At 49.3% G+C, this 17319-nt stretch overlaps 1 protein-coding gene across 1 annotated transcript; it reads left to right on the top strand.

Moving 5' to 3' along the window:
- Nucleotides 1–10113: 10113 nt before the first annotated feature.
- Nucleotides 10114–17103, top strand: LOC146755566 (uncharacterized). Its single transcript, XM_085525423.1, has 18 exons — nt 10114–10193; nt 10321–10441; nt 10627–10706; nt 10912–11037; nt 11308–11387; nt 11656–11767; nt 12078–12167; nt 12408–12512; nt 12696–12848; nt 13006–13157; nt 13425–13572; nt 13738–13875; nt 13995–14171; nt 14428–14583; nt 14735–14836; nt 14954–15056; nt 15295–15354; nt 15621–17103. The coding sequence occupies exons 2-18, from the start codon at nt 10339–10341 to the stop codon at nt 15767–15769; spliced, it is 2034 nt and encodes a 677-aa protein (XP_085381549.1). The 5' UTR covers nt 10114–10193; nt 10321–10338; the 3' UTR covers nt 15770–17103.
- Nucleotides 17104–17319: the final 216 nt, after the last annotated feature.

Consider the following 17319-nt stretch of genomic DNA (forward strand, 5'->3'; position numbering starts at 1 on the left):
TGGATCGTGGGCTGAGCTTTGGTGACTGCAGCCATCTGCAGTAGAAGTTTTGCTGTTTTGCATAGTGGGGTTCATAATGGGAGCTGATGATGAATGGGAGCTGCTCGAGGGACAGACTTCCATGTACAAGTTCCAGTGCCTCAATGACTTTCTTGTAGCGAGGAACCCCAAACTGAACATAAGACTTGAGGCGCAGCCTCCCCAGTGTTGAGTCCAAGGGGATGATTACCTCTCTGCTCCTGCTGGCCACACTATTTCTTAGACAGGCCAGGATGCCGTTGGCCTTCTTGGCCACCTGGGCACACTGTTGGCTCATGTTCAGCTGAGCATCGACTAACACCCTGTCACGGGTTACTTAGATTTACCTATGCCCGTGACAGGGGAAGCCACCCCGTGGGCCCCCCTCCCGGGGCCCGGAAAGGAGGGGGAAAAAGGGAGTGGGATAAAACAGCGACAATCTAAGGAGGAAAAACTTATTTTACTAAATATGATACCGAAATACAAGATAACACAATATAATATAATTGAGGCTAACAAATTGAACGAAACAGAGAGAGAGAGTCCCCGAAAACCGAGAGGCCTACTGTGAACTTTAGGCGACACGGCTGGAACGCTTCCCACTCTCCGAGAAGTTCGAGAGAAGAAGGAGGGCACTCCAGCCTGGGAACGAGATTATACAGCGTCCTGGTCCCGTGACTTATCATTAACCCTGTTGTTCTCTGGGATATGTAGTCTTCTTCTGTGGACTGCACATTCAATAGAAGTATCCATACTTTACATGATGTTATGATGTGGAATACTGATACTGATAGCAAAATTACAAAACCATGACATTCCACCCCTTATTCTACATTATTACATCATGGTAAATATATATATATACATATATATACACGTATGTAAAATTATGATAGCTAAACAGTAGAATTACATGTAACATAACTAAATGTACAACTATAATAACTAAAATACACTACACATGCAAACATATATACATATAAATACATAAAATTATTGACTGCACTCCCCCAGCATCAAATTCCCTTGTGGCACACATTGAACATTCCCATCCTTCTGCATTACCCACCAAGTGCACCCAGGTCCCTGGGCAAAGACAGTTCCACGGATAGGTTTGCCCTTTCCAGAAGCTGGAAGGACCCAAACAGCTTTTCCCAACATGTTCTTTACATGTACAACAGGGACCTTATCTCCTTCTACAGTGTGTAGGGGGCTAGATTGACTAGGACCATCACGATTGACAGATCCTCTAGTATTCACCAACCAAGTGGCTTCTGCCAGATTCTTCTCCCAGTGCTTAAATGTTCCGCCACCCATTGCTTTCAACATAGTTTTCAACAACCCATTATATCGTTCAATTTTACCAGAAGCTGGTGCATGGTAGGGAATATGATAAATCCACTCAATGCCATGATCTTTGGCCCAAGTATTTATAAGGGAATTTTTAAAATGTGTCCCATTATCAGATTCAATTCTTTCTGGGGTGCCATGTCGCCACAGGACTTGTTTCTCAAGACCTAATATGGTGTTTCGAGCAGTAGCATGGGGTACTGCGTATGTTTCAAGCCACCCAGTGGTTGCCTCTACCATGGTGAGTACATAACACTTACCACTGCGAGATCGTGGCAAGGTGATATAATCAACCTGCCACGCCTCCCCATATTTATACTTTTGCCACCGCCCTTCCTCCCAGAGAGGTTTCATCCTTTTGGCTTGTTTAATTATGGCACATGTTTCACAATCATGAATAATCTGCGCAATAGCGTCCATGGTTAAGTCCACCCCTCGGTCTCTGGCCCACTTATATGTCGCGTCTCTTCCTTGATGACCTGAGGTCTCATGAGCCCATCGAGCTAGAAATAATTCACCCTTATTCTGCCAGTCCAAGTCAATTTGAGCCACCTCGATTTTGGCAGCTTTATCTACCTGATGGTTGTTTTGTTGTTCTTCAGTAGCCCGACTTTTGGGCACATGTGCATCCACATGACGCACCTTTACAACCATATTCTTTGTTCGAGCAGCAATGTCCTTCCATAATTCAGCGGCCCAAACAGATTTACCCTTCCGTTGCCAGTTGTTTTGTTCCCACCTCTGTAACCACCCCCATAAGGCATTTGCCACCATCCATGAGTCAGTATAAAGATACAGCATTGGCCACCTCTCCCGTTCAGCAGCATCTAAGGCCAGCTGGACAGCTTTTACCTCTGCAAACTGACTTGATTCTCCCTTACCTTCGGTGGCCTCTGCAACCTGTCGTGTGGGGCTCCACACAGCAGCTTTCCATTTGCGATGCTTCCCTACAATGCGACATGATCCGTCTGTGAATAGGGCATATTTCTTTTCATTTTCTGGTAATTCGTTGTATGGTGGGGCCTCTTTAGCACGTGATACCTCTTCTGCTGGTGATGTTCCAAACCTTTTATCTTCAGGCCAGTCCATGATTACCTCTAGGATTCCTGGACGATTGAGGTTTCCCATTCGCGCTCGCTGTGTAATCAGCGTAATCCACTTGCTCCAGGTGACATCGGTAGCATGATGAGTGGAGGGAACCTGTCCTTTGAACATCCAGTTCAGCACTGGCAGTCGAGGTGCCAAAAGGAGCTGTGTTTCAGTCCCGACTACTTCGGAAGCAGCCCGAACCCCCTCATACGCGGCTAAGATCTCCTTCTCAGTTGGAGTGTAGCACTCTTCAGACCCCTTATATGATCGACTCCAGAATCCCAGGGGTCGGCCTCGGGTCTCTCCTGAGGCTCTTTGCCACAAACTCCAAGTGGGGCCTTTCTCTCCAGCAGCAGTATAGAGGATGTTCTTTACATCCTGTCCAGTCCGTACTGGCCCCAGAGCTACAGCTCGGGCTATCTCTTGTTTAATCTGTTCAAAAGCCTGCTGCTGCTCAGGGCCCCATGCAAAATCGTTCTTCTTCCGCGTCACCTGATAAAGGGGGCTTACAATGAGGCTGTAGTTTGGAATGTGCATCCTCCAAAAGCCCACTGCACCCAGGAAAGATTGTGTCTCTTTCTTGCTAGTTGGTGGAGACATGGCAGTGATTTTGTCGATCACATCTGTTGGGATGTGACGACGTCCATCCTGCCACTTTATACCTAAGAACTGAATTTCCTGGGCAGGTCCTTTTACTTTGCTTCGCTTAATAGCAAAGCCGGCTTGTAGAAGAATTTGGATGATCTGCTCTCCTTTTGTGAAAACCTCTTCTGCTGTATCACCCCACACAACAATGTCATCAATGTACTGCAGGTGTCTATTTCCTCTGCACAGCCCTGCAGCCACTCAGCCCCAAGCCTATAGCGCTGCATGGGGTTATTGTGGCCAAAGTGCAGGACCTGGCACTTGGCCTGGGTGTACCACATCCCATTCACCTCAGCCAGTGAGGTTGATCCGGCTTATCTAGATCCCTCTGAAGGGGCCTCCCTACCCTCAGGCAGGTTGACACCAGCTCCCAGTCAAAAGACAAAAAGAGAAGAAAGCAGAAATGAAGAAGGCTTCTCTGAGAGCTGCCCCTGCACCTGCAGAGGTGAGTCCTTGTTATGGACAGACACAGCTCTTGTTGTCAGGGCCTCCATCTGTCAGACATGAATGAGGCTGTAAAATCCTGAGGGAAGTGGCGTCCTGGTTCTGCACTTGCTTTGTTTCTTTGCAGTGTTTGAAGTGTTACACAAAATGAAGGATAAATCTCTAAAGCAGGTGGTCGGTATGCTGGCATGGTGATGTTACTTGGTAATTAGTGCTATTATTTTGTAGTATATTAATAGTTTGCTAATAAACAAAAAACAAGGGGGGGAGGAAGGCGTTCTGATAACAGAGGATGCTGAGAAGGCAGAAACACTGAATGCCTTCTTTGCTTCTGTCTTTAGTGAAAAGGCTCTCCCTCAGAAATCCCAGACCCTGGAGGTTAATGAGAGAGTCTGGACAATAGGAGATTTCTCTTTAGTCAGGGAAGAGGTGGTCTGTGATTGCCTAGGAAACATTAATGTCCATAAATACATGGGATGGGTGCATGGGGTGCATCCACGGGTGCTGAGAGAACTGGTGGAGGTCATTGCTGAGCCCCTCTCTGTAATCTTTCAGAGGTCTTGGAGAACTGGGGAGGTGCCTGAAGACTGAAGGATGGCCAATGTCACTGCAGTCTTCAAAAAGGGCAAGAAGGAAGAGCCTGGTAATTATAGGCCAGTCAGCCTCACCTCTGTCCCAGGGAAGGTGATGGAACAGCTTGTGCTGGATGCCATCTCCAGAGAACTGGGTGATAAGGAGGTTATCAGGAGTACTCAGCATGGGTTCACCAAGGGGAGGTCGTGCTTGACCAACCTGGTGGCCTTTTATGAAGATGTCACTGGCTGGGTGGACGGGGCTAGAGTGGTAGATGTAGTCTACCTTGATTTCAGAAAGGTTTTTGATACTGTCCCCCATGACATCCTTATAACAAAGCTGAGGAAGTATGGGATAGATGAGTGGACAGTGAAGTGGGTCGTGAACTGTCTGACTGGCAGAGTGCAGAGGGTTGTCATTGGCGGTGCTGAGAGGGGATTTGATCCAGGTTTATAAATACCTGAGGTGTGGGGGCCATAGTGGCACGGCTGGTCTCTTTTCAGTAGTGCGTGGGGACAGGACTAGGGGTAATGGGCTGAAACTTGTGCATAGGAAGTTCCACATGAATGTGCACTATAACTTCTTTATGGTGAGGGTGACGGAGCACTGGAACAGGCTGCCCAGGGAGGTGGTGGAGTCTCCTTCTCTGGAGATATTCAAGACCCGCCTGAACACCTACCTGTGCAACGTGGTGTAGGGAACCTGCATTGGCAGGGGGGTTGGACTCGATGATCTCTAGAGGTCCCTTCCAACCCCTACAATTCTGTGATTCTGTTGGAATGTGGGAATGCAAGAAAGAATATTCTGAGCAAAAGCTGTGGAGTGAGATAAATGGCATGAGAAAGCAAAGCTGATAACCAAGGAGGGCTGATAACCAATGAAGTCCAGTAGGGCATATTTAGAGACAGGTGAAGAACCCTTGAGCGCACTGAGGAGTACTAGGGTGCTCTGGAATGTCTCTTGGGCTCCCTACAGCACACATACTTGCTCTGGGGCATGTCTGGATGTCTGTAGAGCTAATTGCGGGCCCTGAGAAACCTCTGGGGCACATTAGGGGGAACTGGCTTCCATGTGAGTGTTCTCAGGTTCCCAGAAGTCAACAGGGAAGCCTTTGGAGACCCCTTGGGAAGACTCAGTGGGGCCCTAGAGTGATGTAGCAGCTTGTGTTGGTTGCATCTGCTTGGCAGGGAAGCGATTTCCCTGGTGGGAGCTGACTGACTGGGAGGTGATTTCCTTGGTTTAATTAATTTAATTACCTGGATTATAATTAAATAACACTGTTCAGCGTTCAATCAAGATTATATTTTTCCAAAGTACTTCAGTCATGCATCTGTAGCAGCTTTGCTAAAATATATCGAGTTTATTCAAAATTCCAGTGATGCTCCTAAAGCACTTGAAGTGCATTTGAGGTGGGGAGTGACAAAACAGCTCTGAGAGAATCATCATCAAATCAGAACATGGGAACGGTAACTAATAGCAGAGATTCTGAAAAGAATATTCAAATTTTCAAATTACCTTTTTCTGAAGTTGTATTTCACCAAGTTTCATAAATGTGCACACTGAAAAGCTGACTTGCTATGTTTCTTTTTATAAAAAATCATGTGTTACAATTGAGAAAAGAAGGTATAGCATGTAACATCCTCCAAGTAAAGTGCAAAAAACATTTCTTCACAGTTCCAATTAATGTCTTATGTCTGTGAAAGGTAATGAGATGGGAGAGATTCTGGGGTCTGAGTCCTTCAACTGTCTCCTGATAAGACTGTCGTGAGAGCTAACTGATAATATGGTTAAAGTGAATAGCAACCTTCTACTTGAACCTTGAAGCACTGAGAATTTCTCTTAAAAATAAGTAAAAGGAGGAACCATTTTACACAAATGTGGGAACTACCCAAAGCACTGGGGTAGTGTTGGCAATGAGCATCTCACTACAGCTTGTTCCATTACCAGTAAATCAGGAATGATCTGTTGAGGCAACTGTGGGAGCAAATATCCTCTAAGTATAAGCTGAAGGGATGGCCTTCACATCATCTAGCTGTACAACAAATTCCTATCTAGAACATGTGCATCTGAGAGCATCATCTGAGGCTCCCAGTGTGATCAGTGGAGAGAAGGAAGAGGCAGTTTTCAGACATGGTTCATCATCCTCAATGGGGTAGATTTAAGAGAGAATTAATGGTGCCTGGAATTCTATTGTCTGTACTTTACAGATTACTGCTGGCTGTAGGATGGCGTCTGTTGCAAGTGCCTCTCTAACTTATGTCCAGCATGTAGATGCGTGTATTTTGAGAGAGGCATCCTACCCTAAGTGTATGTTACTCAAAAAGCATGTTTTCTTTCAGAAAAACCTACTGAGGTAACAAAACAGCTGGAGGATAAGACAGCAGCAGTAGGGCTGAGCTGTGAGCTGTCGAAACCTGATGTGAGCATCAGGTGGTACAAGGATGGCAAAGCAATCAGAAAAAGCCAGAAGTACGACTTGCAGCAGGAGGGAACTGGGGCCATTCTGATCATCCATGACTCTACCGCCAAGGACAGCGGGGAGTACACCTGTGAGACAGAGGACTCTGAAACAAAAGCCAGGGTCACTGTGCAAGGTGAGTTGAAAAGCACACTGGGGATGGCATGTAGAGAAGTCGAGGTAAATATCTGCAGCCTGTGGGTGATGTTTTTCTCTTCTGTTTCCTTGAGCGGGATCAATTCTTAGTTTTCAGAAAATATGGTGGATTAAAATATTTTAGTTAAAATAATCTCTAAACTGAATGATAAATGGCATGAGAAAGCAAAGCTGAGAACTAAGCTCCAGAAGAGAAAACAAAGTCAAGTATGGCATATTTAGAGACAGGTGAAGAACCCTTGAGCTCACTGAGGAGTACTAGGATACTCTGGAATGTCTCTTGGGCTCCCTACAGCACACATACTTGCTCTGGGGCATGTCTGGATGTCTGTAGAGCTAATTGCGGGGCCCTGAGAAACCTCTGGGGCACATTAGGGGGCACTGGCTTCCATGTGAGTGTTCTCAGGTTCCCAGAAGTCAACAGGGAAGCCTTTGGAGACCCCTTGGGAAGACTCAGTGGGGCCCTAGAGTGATGTAGCAGCTTGTGTTGGTTGCATCTGCTTGGCAGGGAAGCGATTTCCCTGGTGGGAGCTGACTGACTGGGAGGTGATTTCCTTGGTTTAATTAATTTAATTACCTGGATTATAATTAAATAACACTGTTCAGCATTCAATCAAGATTATATTTTTCCAAAGTACTTCAGTCATGCATCTGTAGCAGCTTTGCTAAAATATATCGAGTTCATTCAAAATTCCAGTGATGCTCCTAAAGCACTTGAAGTGCATTTGAGGGTGGGAGTGACAAAACAGCTCTGAGAGAATCATCATCAAATCAGAACATTGGAACGGTAACTAACAGCAGAGATTCTGATAAGAATATTTAAATTTTCAAATTACCTTTTTCTAAAGTTGTATTTCACCAAGTTTCATCAACACTTGGTGAAAACACTGAAAAGCGGACTTGCTATGTTTCTTTTTATAAAAAATCATGTGTTACAATTGAGAAAAGAAGGTATAGCATGTAACATCCTCCAAGTAAAGTGCAAAAAACATTTCTTCACAGTTCCAATTAATGTCTTATGTTTTGTTCAGACTCACTAAATGATGTATTTCAGGGTACATCACATGGGAATATAAGAAGACTATTCAGAACAGGAGCTGCAGAGCAAGATGAACGGCATGAGAAGGTAAGGCTGGGAACCAAGGACACAGCTTTTGTGTCACTCAGCCACCTGTGGCAGAGGTCAGGATTTCAGCAGGGATTTCTGCAGACGTTCCTTGAACACCCCCAGGGTGGGTGACTCCAACACCTCCCTGGGCAGTCCATTCCAGTGCCTGGCCACCCTTTCTGAGAAGTAATATTTCCTAATGTCCAGCCTGAACCTCCCCTGCCGCAGCTTGAAACCATTCCCTCTAGTTCTATCAGTAATGACACGAGAGAAGAGGTCGACCCCCAGCTCACTGCAACCTCCCTTCAGGAAGTTATAGAGAGCAATGAGGTCTCCCCTGAGCCATCTCTTCTCCAGGCTGGACATTCCCATCTCCTGCAGCCTCTCCTCATATGGCCACATTGTGCTCCAGACCCCTCACCAGCTTTGTTGCCCTTCTTTGAACACGTTCCAATGCCTCAGTGTCTTTTTTGCAGTGAGGGGCCACAAACTGGACAGAGAATTCGAGTTGTGGCCTCACCAGTGCTGAGTACAGGGGGACAGTCACCTCTCTGCCCCTGCTGGCGTCACTGTTTCTGATGCAAAATGTATGTAAGTGTCACATGTGTGACATCCTTTTTGATGGAGTTCTGTGACTGGAGTTCAATGGATTTGAGAGCTGTCTTGAAGCCTGTGGGCATCACCCAGGAGTTGGGGTGAGAGGATGAGGCGTAGGAACAGGAACCTCTTTGGTCGTTATTAACTCCCAACTTTTTGGTCAGGATTTGTGTGTTATTTTTATCATTTAAAGAACAGAATCATTGTGCAGCTTGTGAATGAATTGACTCACACCTGCTGATTGGTGCTGTTCTCTACAGGGAGCTGCAATGGAAATGGACACTTGTGGTCCACTGTCCAGCCCCCTCCCGTGTTGGATTTTCTGGGCTTTGAGACACATCTTCCAGATGCACTTTGTGTTATTTCTGATGTGTGACCTGTTGAGCTCCAGCCCCAAAGGAGGATTCAAGTACTACCACAGCAGTCCATTGGGACTGTAGTATTTCTTGCTAATCAGAATTCGTGTGCACCCGTGTCTTTCGTCTGCACAAAGGATCTTGCAATCATCTCTGTCTGTGTTTCTTTTAGACCCAGAGATGGAGCAGAGAGGAACACAGACTTGGGTGGATCTTCATTCATGAGCAGGGACACGTCATGCTCATCTGAGGTGTCTGGCTGACAGCAAGAGCAGAGAGGTAAGTTTCATAGGGTCACGTGCCCATTTTATTTTATTTTTCATTCATGATGCATAGAGGCGTTCCCCAGACAAAGTGAGCATTTCTCAACTGGACTTTCTAGAAATGAGCTAGGCAGTGAAAATGGGTTTGAAGCATTCCTAAGAGCCCCGCAAGAGAATGCTGAGAGTTAATCTGGCACCCTCCTTTGGAAACGTCCGTTGTCTGTCAGCTCTTCAGCTGTGCCCTAACACCTCCCATTGCGCTGCCACACCAGGATAGAATTCCAAGCCCACACTGAGTCCTGGAATGTTGTGGTGCCGTGTTGGAATCAGATGTGACCACGTGGTCTTGGCTCCCCGCCTTGTGGGGGGTCATGGTGGACCAGGCTGTTGGCCGTTGGTGATGTCATAAGCGTCTGGAATGAGGGGAGGAGTGGTGCGTTCTGTGTTCCTTTGTGGGTGAGCTAGTGGTCGGAGTGGTTGGTTGTCTTCTTGTTCTTGTGCCTTTAGTGCTGTTAGTTAGTGCTTTTAGTTAGTGCCGTTAGTTAGTGTCATTACTTAGAGTCGTTAGTTAGTTAGTGACTTTAGTTAGTTAGTGACTTTAGTTAGTTAGTGACTTTAGTTAGTTAGTGACTTTAGTTAGTGACTTTTGTGCCTTTTTCTTCACAACGTCGTGCGCAGCAGCTTGTAGGTAAGCTGAACCAGCATGGGATGGATGGGTGGGCAGTGAGGTGTTGAGAACTGCTGGCTGTCGGAGCTCACAGCACCGTATTGCTTACTCTTGACCATCAGACGTAATTTTCCCTCAGTACACACGTTCCAAAGGGGGTATCAGTAAAGGTGGCACCTGTCCCGTGCTTCTTCCATTGTCTTCTTTGCTCAATTTTGGAAGCATCGTAAAGTTGCTGGGTGGACAGGCATCACGTAGCCTGAGACTCAGCATGTCTTGCAGCAAGTGGATGGGACGGTTGTGCTGTGTGTGTTATTCCATGGATGTCTTAGCCCTGCTCACTGACCTGCTCTTTCTCTCTCCTCTCCTCACCCTCCGCCCACTGCCTCAGTGCAGCTTTTGCTCTCATTCCATCTGAGCAAAGCGACAAGGAACTGCTGCAGATAGCTTGAAGTGATCTCATTGCCAGGTACGTGCCACGTTTTGTCCCCGCACATGGTTTTGCCGCAGGGTATGCGAGGGTAGTTCTGACGAATTGTACCCATACTGTGCTGTGTGAATACAGAAAACAGAAATGTGTTTCCGTTCTGTTCCAGCACGTCACAGCTGCTGTGATGGGCGTCGCGTGCATGGCCGGGGAGGAGAGTGGGGCTCCCCAGGACAGAAGAACTCCAGCGGAGCCCTACCATGTTACGGAGGTGATGCCTCTGCATGCTGGTGAGTGAGGTTCTAAAGCGGGGTGGGCAGGGCTGGGGCAGCGAGTGCCCCCTGCTCCACACCAGGAACCCTTGTCACGGGCAGACTGTGCCAGGGGAGCGAGCCCAGGGCCGGAGAGGGCAGAGCTCCTTCTGCTCCCGCCTGCCTTTGGCCCCTCTATAGCACTGCTCTCTCTCCTTGCTCAGATGCTGAATTGCTGCCTCTGTCTGATGTGGAACAGGAGGCAGTGGACTTCATCCAAGCCAACACCATCAGCATGGAAATGGTAAGAGCAGCCATCTCCATCGTGGCTATACCTGCATCTCCAGACGGTCCCTCTGGCTCTGCCTTCAGGCTGCAGGAGGGCTGATGGCCGGGCAGAGCTGCTGCTGTCCTGCAGCTGTCCTGTGCTGCTCCACACCCCGCAACGCCTGGTCCCCCTGGCCATGGCTGTCCCCACTCACACTCCTCGGTCTCTGTGTGCTTGCCAGGATCTGGTGCAGAAGCTGCAGTTCCTCAATTCCATTTGTATACTGTGCAGCATGGCTGGACAGACGAGCCTCACACTGAGCCATGATATCTTCTGCTTGCTGAAAAATCAGTGCAAGAAGATTGAGGTGAGGGGACATGGCACCCAGGTAGCTGCACCCTGTGAGAAGGACAGGACAGGGGGAGAGGGAGGCAGGGAAATGATGCACAGACACCCAAGTGCCCCAGATGGGACTCCAGGTGCTGCTGAGAGCTCAGCAGTGGAGGTGGACAGCAGCACCAGTGTGCCAGTGTTTGTCAAGGGCCACTGGGGCGACTCAGGCCCTAGCGGCCGGTGGCAGGTTTGCTGTTGCTGGGTGCTGGCAGCTGCCAGGTGCCATCCTGATTGTGCTTTGCAGGTTCTGTTGCGTGAGGAGCCCATGGAGCAGCTGAGCACCGGCCTGAGATACTGCTGCATGAACACCATTGCTGCCTTGAGGTACCTGCCCAGCCCCTGCTTTTGCCAGCACATCCCCCAGGCACCATCCTGGTGGCCCTGATGCAGCTCCCCACTAAGTCTTGGCCCTCGCCCCAAAGCTGGTGACATCAGGACTGTCCTCTGACACAGAGCAGCCCCGTAGGGGAGGAGGCACCTCCTGGCAGGGCTCCCCATCCCTCTCAGGGAGCCTTGCCCAGGGGAGGACCTGTTCCAGCCCTGCCTCAGCACCCAGGCACCGCTCCTAGCGTCAGTGTCTCTCTAATTGCAGCACAGTTAATGCAGTTACAGAGGAAGAAATACTCCATCTCTTCAAGGTGTGCTGCAGCATCGTCTTCTATCTTCCTCCAGCCAGGGCCTTGAACATTTCCCTCTACAACCAGGTATGTACTGGGCAGTCTACTGTTGACCCCATGCCTCTGGGCTGCCGCTTGCATTACTTGTGTCCAGAGATCTATCAAGATGTTTGTGGGACAAGGTAGCAGCCTTGCTTGCCCTCACCCCTCTCACTCTTGCCTTGGGCTTGGCAAACACCCTGTGTTGTAGCCTGCTCTGAGTGCAGCAGCCTTGCAGGGTGCCCCTGTGCACAGATCTGTGGGTATCCTTCCTTGGCAGCCAGAGGGGTTCACAGCAGTCTACTGGGTATGAAAGGGAACCCTGAAAGACTTCCACAACCCACTGTTCTCTTTACAGACCCTGGAAGCTATGGACGACATGCTGCAGATTGTGCTAGATGTCTGTCCCATTGCCAGTGTCAAGAGTCGGCTGCAGGGAATCTTGGAGGTCTGTCTATTGTGAAGTTCTGCCCCCACAGCTCCCTTCTAGTAGTTTATCCCACTCCATGGAAACGGCACTGGCAGTAGTTGGAGCCAGCAAGGGACCCTGGCGGCGGTAGCCCCATGATGGGCTTGGCTTAAGCTCAGGGGAAGCCTGGATGGATGCTGTGATTCCAGCTAGGAGCTCAGCAGACCTGCAGTGGGCATCAGCAGCTCCCAGGCTAACCAGCAGCTCCTCTCCTCACAGGTGCTGCTGCCTTTCAGCATCTCCAAGACACAGGCTGTGTGTGAGAGGGCTTTGGGGCGCATCTGGAAGCTTAGTGGCTTCATGACCAGCAGTTTCTGGCAGCAGGTAAGGAGACATGAAAATTGTGTACCTGTGAGAAAAGCTGCGGCTCAGGTGTGAACCCTCAGAATGCTTTTGACATGAAGGGAGGGTCTTTATCCTTCCTTTTGCCTGTGCTCATCCTGCTCCAGATGCTATTCTCTCATTCTGTTTAACATGCCTTCCCTCCTTTTTTCCTTCTTACTGCAGCCCCTTGGAAAAAACCTTGCCCCTTCTCAGAGGACAGACATTGCCCTTGTAACCCTGGAGAAGATCATTGGGGACTATGGTTTTGATGAGAAGAAGTGGGCTGAGACTATGCTGGATGTGCTTCGGAGAAACCCTGGCACCTGGCTGATGGATGTAAGCAGAGTGAGGCAACCCTGCCCGCCACAGCTCTTGGGAACTGAAGCCATTTGAAGGCAGCAATGAGCTGTGGGAAGGGCAGTAATAACACAGCCTGGGAGGCAAATGGCTGCAGTCCAGTGGCAGCAGCAGTCTCCCTGTGTTCTCACAACAGGTGCCAGAGATTCTGGGATTCATCCATGCCAACCTGAAGATCCAGAGCACATCAGTTCAGCAGATCCTGCTCTCAGTGCTGGATATGCTGACCGTCCAGTTTCCCAGGGATGTGCTGAGGAGTGTGTTGACCGACCTCCCACAGAATGACAGGTATCAGCCCAGACAGCCCCACACATTTGTTCCATGTGAAGAGCAGGGCTCAGAAATGGTCTGGCTGCCAGAGCCAAGGAAAGCTGCAGGACATCCCAAGGAGCAGGCCCTCCATCCCACTGTGCTTTCCAGTGCTGGTGGGCAGCTCAGGGCTGCAGCAGCCAATACCAACCATGGCAGCCCAGAGCCCCCCATCAGGCTCCTGCCTGAGCCATGGTGCTGTGGCTAAGGCAGCCCTGCTGACGCAGCATTGCTCTCTGTTTATAGCACTACCCTGGACATACTGAAGAGTGTGCTGACCCTGCTGGAAGCATCCAAGCGGATCTGGGATGAGCTCAGCAGTGTTCTACAGGACCAACAGCTGTGTGAGATATTGAGCATCAGCACAGAGGAGTTGGGCCTCCTTCGCTTGACTGTGAGTTACTGGACAATGCACCGTGCTCTCCTACAGAGCACTGGTAGCTCAGGCTGGGCTGTGTCTCCCTAGTGCCCTGCCTTGAGCTGCCAGAGCAGCCAGGAGCTGCAGGGTGCAGGATGTCCTGCTGCCTCTGCCTGCCTCTCACTGCTGTGTTGGTTTCAGGCGATGCCTCCCACTGAAGAGCTGGTGAAGGAGCTGTGTAAGCCAGCACTGCTCCAGAAGCTTCTGAATGTGGAAAGCCTGCCAGTGCTCTGGCTGGTGCTCAGACGTCTCGTGCTGCTGTCTGATAGACCTGAGACGGTGAGCAGGACCTTGTCAAACGAAGGCCTCATGTTGACAGCCTGGCGCTGGGGCAATGGGCAACACTGTGCCTTGGCATCTGTCCTCCTGATGGAAAGGAAATTGTGTGTTTTGTACAGGCAATTGAAATCCGGGCCCTGCTTCCAGGCGTCATGGAGAACCTGCTGTTTGCCAACACAGCCATTACTGTGAAGGTGCTGAATATCTTCAGGAATGCAATGCACCATCTGGGGAAGAGGCATGCCAGTCCGTTTGCTCTGGAGCTGGCTGAGAAGATCCTGCCTCTTTTTAATCACGTAAGTCTGTTGTGGGAGGCTGAGCTCTGCGGGTGGGTGCTTGACAGGAGCGTCTTCTCCTTTCTTTCCTTCTCTGGGCTCTCAGGAATGACATGTCCTGTGGGCTCTGTAGCACTGCTGGCCGTGTCCCTGCTAGTGCAGCTTGGTTGTTCTTGGTGATGTCAGGCCCCTGTGCTGGGGCTCAGCCTACACTCATGCTCACCATGGGCAGTGAGAGTGTGCTGCTGAGGTCTGAGGTCCTCCTGTTCTCCCTCAGGCATCATCTGAAGTGCGAGAAGGTTCCATCCGCCTCTTCATGGATGTGATGGATGCTGTGCTGTGGTCTCAGAAGGGAAGCATGAAGAAGATCGTGCGCAGGGCCCTGCACCCTCTGCTCTTTCACATGAGTGACGAGACCCTGAGCGTAGCACAGGTACGAATTTCAGAGCTGAGCAGTGTGCAGGCAGTGGTGTGCTGACAGTTCAGCTGTGATGTGCAATTGAGAGCAAGTTCAGCAAGCATTCAGACACTGGGATGTGTGTCTGTGTGTGTGGTGCCATGTCCCTGCATCTGTTGTTCTGCAGGCATCTGGGGAAGCCCTTGTGTCCTGTGCAAAGTTCCTGAAGTGGAAGGAGCTCAAGCAGCAGACCCAGCAGAAGAACGCAGTGGGGATCATGAAGTGTTTGGTGAGGACAATCTCACAGCCCCCACCTTTTTGCTGGGGGAAAGGGGATGCTGGAGGAGGGGTTGCAGCAGCAGCTGTGGCTGCTCTGCAAGCCCCATGCTCTTGTTCTCTTCTTCAGCTGCAGCAGGACAGAAAGGGAGTGGAAGGGTACCTGCAGCAGAGCCTGCCATACCTGGAGGATTCTCAGGCCTCCTTGCGATGCGAGGCTGTCAGATTCATTGGTGAGCCCAACCCCTGCGTCCCTCTTTGGGCCCTGCCCTGGCAGGAAGGCACAGCCCTGAAGCCCCCAGGTACAGCCTGCCCGTGCCGGTAGCCACAGTGGGTGCCTTGCTCAGGTCCCCCCTCAGGTGCCGTCCCTGCCTGCAGCATGGAAGGGGAAGCAGCTGGGCTGGCGGGGTTGGGGTCTGAGCTTCTGGCAGCATGTTGGGGAGTGGGTGTCTGACAGAGCTCTTTCCCTAGGGCTGATTGGGAAGCACGCCAGGGAGCAGAGTGAGGAGATGCTGAATGAACTCTGCAGTGGTGAGTGAGGGCAGTGCTGTGTGTGTTGGGGCTGGGGGCAGAGCTGGGCAGCATGCAGCTGTGCTTTGCCCTGCTGCAAGGAAATGCTGCAGGGGCAGAGGAGCATTCATGGCAGTCCTGAGCAGTGTCTTCCACTGACCCGTCAGTCTCCCGTGCTCCTCCTGGCCAGGAAAAGCAAGGAGTGGGGCTGTCAAGGCCCAGAGTGGAAGCTGGTGGCTCTCTGTAGACTGGGGGTCCCATCTCTGCTCTGTTTCCTTCTGTTGCAGCCCTTCAGCCTTTGGAAGATGACCCCCATCTGACAGTCTGTTCTATGGCATCTGAGACCATCCAGAAGCTGAGACACCAAAGGCAGAAGGCGGCACCAGCACGGAGAAGGCTCCCAGCACTTTTCCGCTGGTCCTGCATAGCCTTCTGAGGGATAATTCTTGTTCATTAACGTTGCTAGGACACCTGTACAGCAACGTTGCTGGGACATGTGTTCCTGTCACGCAAGACAGACCCCCTGAACAACAGCGGGAGCCTTGGAGGCAGACATCTTGGAAGAAAGAACAGGAACCAAGCTGGTTAGAACTGGGTCTGTAGTTAGCGATTAATTAAATTGAAAAGCACAATTGAAAGCCTTTGGAAGGAAGATCTGGAGAATATGACCACTAGAGAGCAGCACGTATGCACACAGATGCAGAACTGATCATAATTACACTGACTAAATTGTAACTCCTCATATGAGTTCTTGGAACTTAAACAAGCAAGCAGAAAAGTTGTGGTTTATTCTAGCTTTTGCAAAGCCGGAATGCTGGGCAGCAAAGCTCCTGCTTGCTTATAGTGCTGTGTGCCTGGACATAAGTGTCATGTGGAAAAAGACAAAGAAACACATTTTCTTTGCCTATGTCTTGGAGAGCCAGGAATCCAGAATTCAAGATCTTTGCTTTTGAGTTTGCAATTCAAAACCGGATTAGAAAGGATTCTGCAAACTTTCTTTGATGACATTAGACTCTTCATTAACAACAATACTGTTTCTAATACTACTAATAACAGCAACACAACAACAAAATAATGGAAGATGAAGGAAGACATGGGGACAAGAGTCACTGGAGGAAATTTCTCCTTTGAACTGAATTGGTGTTAGTGTCCCCGTGCACAAGAACCAAGGAGAGAGCAAGCATGTTTTGTACTCTTCAGAATGCAGTGTGGTTCATCTTATTGTCATCCAAATGAGACCGGGATTTCACTGCATTGTTGGAAATGGGAAAACAGTGCCAAAGTTGCATGTTTTGAAGCAGAAAAATAGTAATTTTAAAAACCCACAGCAATAGAGTAGAGAAGATCACCAGCAAAGCCTGTATCACTTGACCTCAGAGTAAAAGCAACAGTCAACCAAAGAAGCGGATGCTGATCCATTTCATGCACTTTTGTAAGGATGTGAAAGCGAGCAGACTTACCTGAAGGTGGTGTAACGTTAGTGGTAAACATCACCAAGCTCCCTCCAAAAGTGGACTTGACCTTTTGTCTCTGCGACCATCTACGTACAGAGGGAGCTACTGGAGAGCTGTGCTCGGATCCTTCAGTTTTCATGTCTCTTACCATCTCTCTTCCAGGAGATCTTGCGAAGAAAGGCTTTTCCTGTGAGGATGAAACACAGATAGGAAATGTTACATCTAGTTTTGCTGTGGGAGTTTACCTCTGTGTGTGACACATTCATTCTTCTGACAGCTGCTAACACTCAGTTTATTAATAAAAATCATACCTTTATTACTTTGTGCCTTGCAGATTAATCTGAATGTAAGAAAATCGGGTTGACTTTGTTTGCTTCGCTCAACACTGGCCACATCAAGATAACAAAGGACATTGTTTTCAAGAATAATTGCAGCTATCTTCCAGTTGGCTTGTGCTTCTGTGTTTCTGAGAAACACCATCTAGCAATTTCTTTTTCTTTTTTTGCACGAGTCCTGGATGCTGGTGTGTGTT

The sequence above is a fragment of the Coturnix japonica genome, chromosome 32 (genome assembly GCF_054131305.1).
Source record: "Coturnix japonica strain WE chromosome 32, WE-NBRP24, whole genome shotgun sequence".
Lineage (NCBI taxonomy): Eukaryota > Metazoa > Chordata > Aves > Galliformes > Phasianidae > Coturnix > Coturnix japonica.

What these genes read in the sequence shown, in the direction of transcription:
- LOC146755566 (XM_085525423.1), top strand. Translation starts at nt 10,339, where the DNA reads ATGGGCGTCGCGTGCATGGCCGGGGAGGAGAGTGGGGCTCCCCAGGAC. An exon ending in ATCAGTGCAAGAAGATTGAG is followed by an intron (nt 11,038 to 11,307) that starts GTGAGGGGACAT and finishes TGTGCTTTGCAG; the next exon opens with GTTCTGTTGCGTGAGGAGCC. An exon ending in GGCTGCAGGGAATCTTGGAG is followed by an intron (nt 12,168 to 12,407) that starts GTCTGTCTATTG and finishes CTCTCCTCACAG; the next exon opens with GTGCTGCTGCCTTTCAGCAT.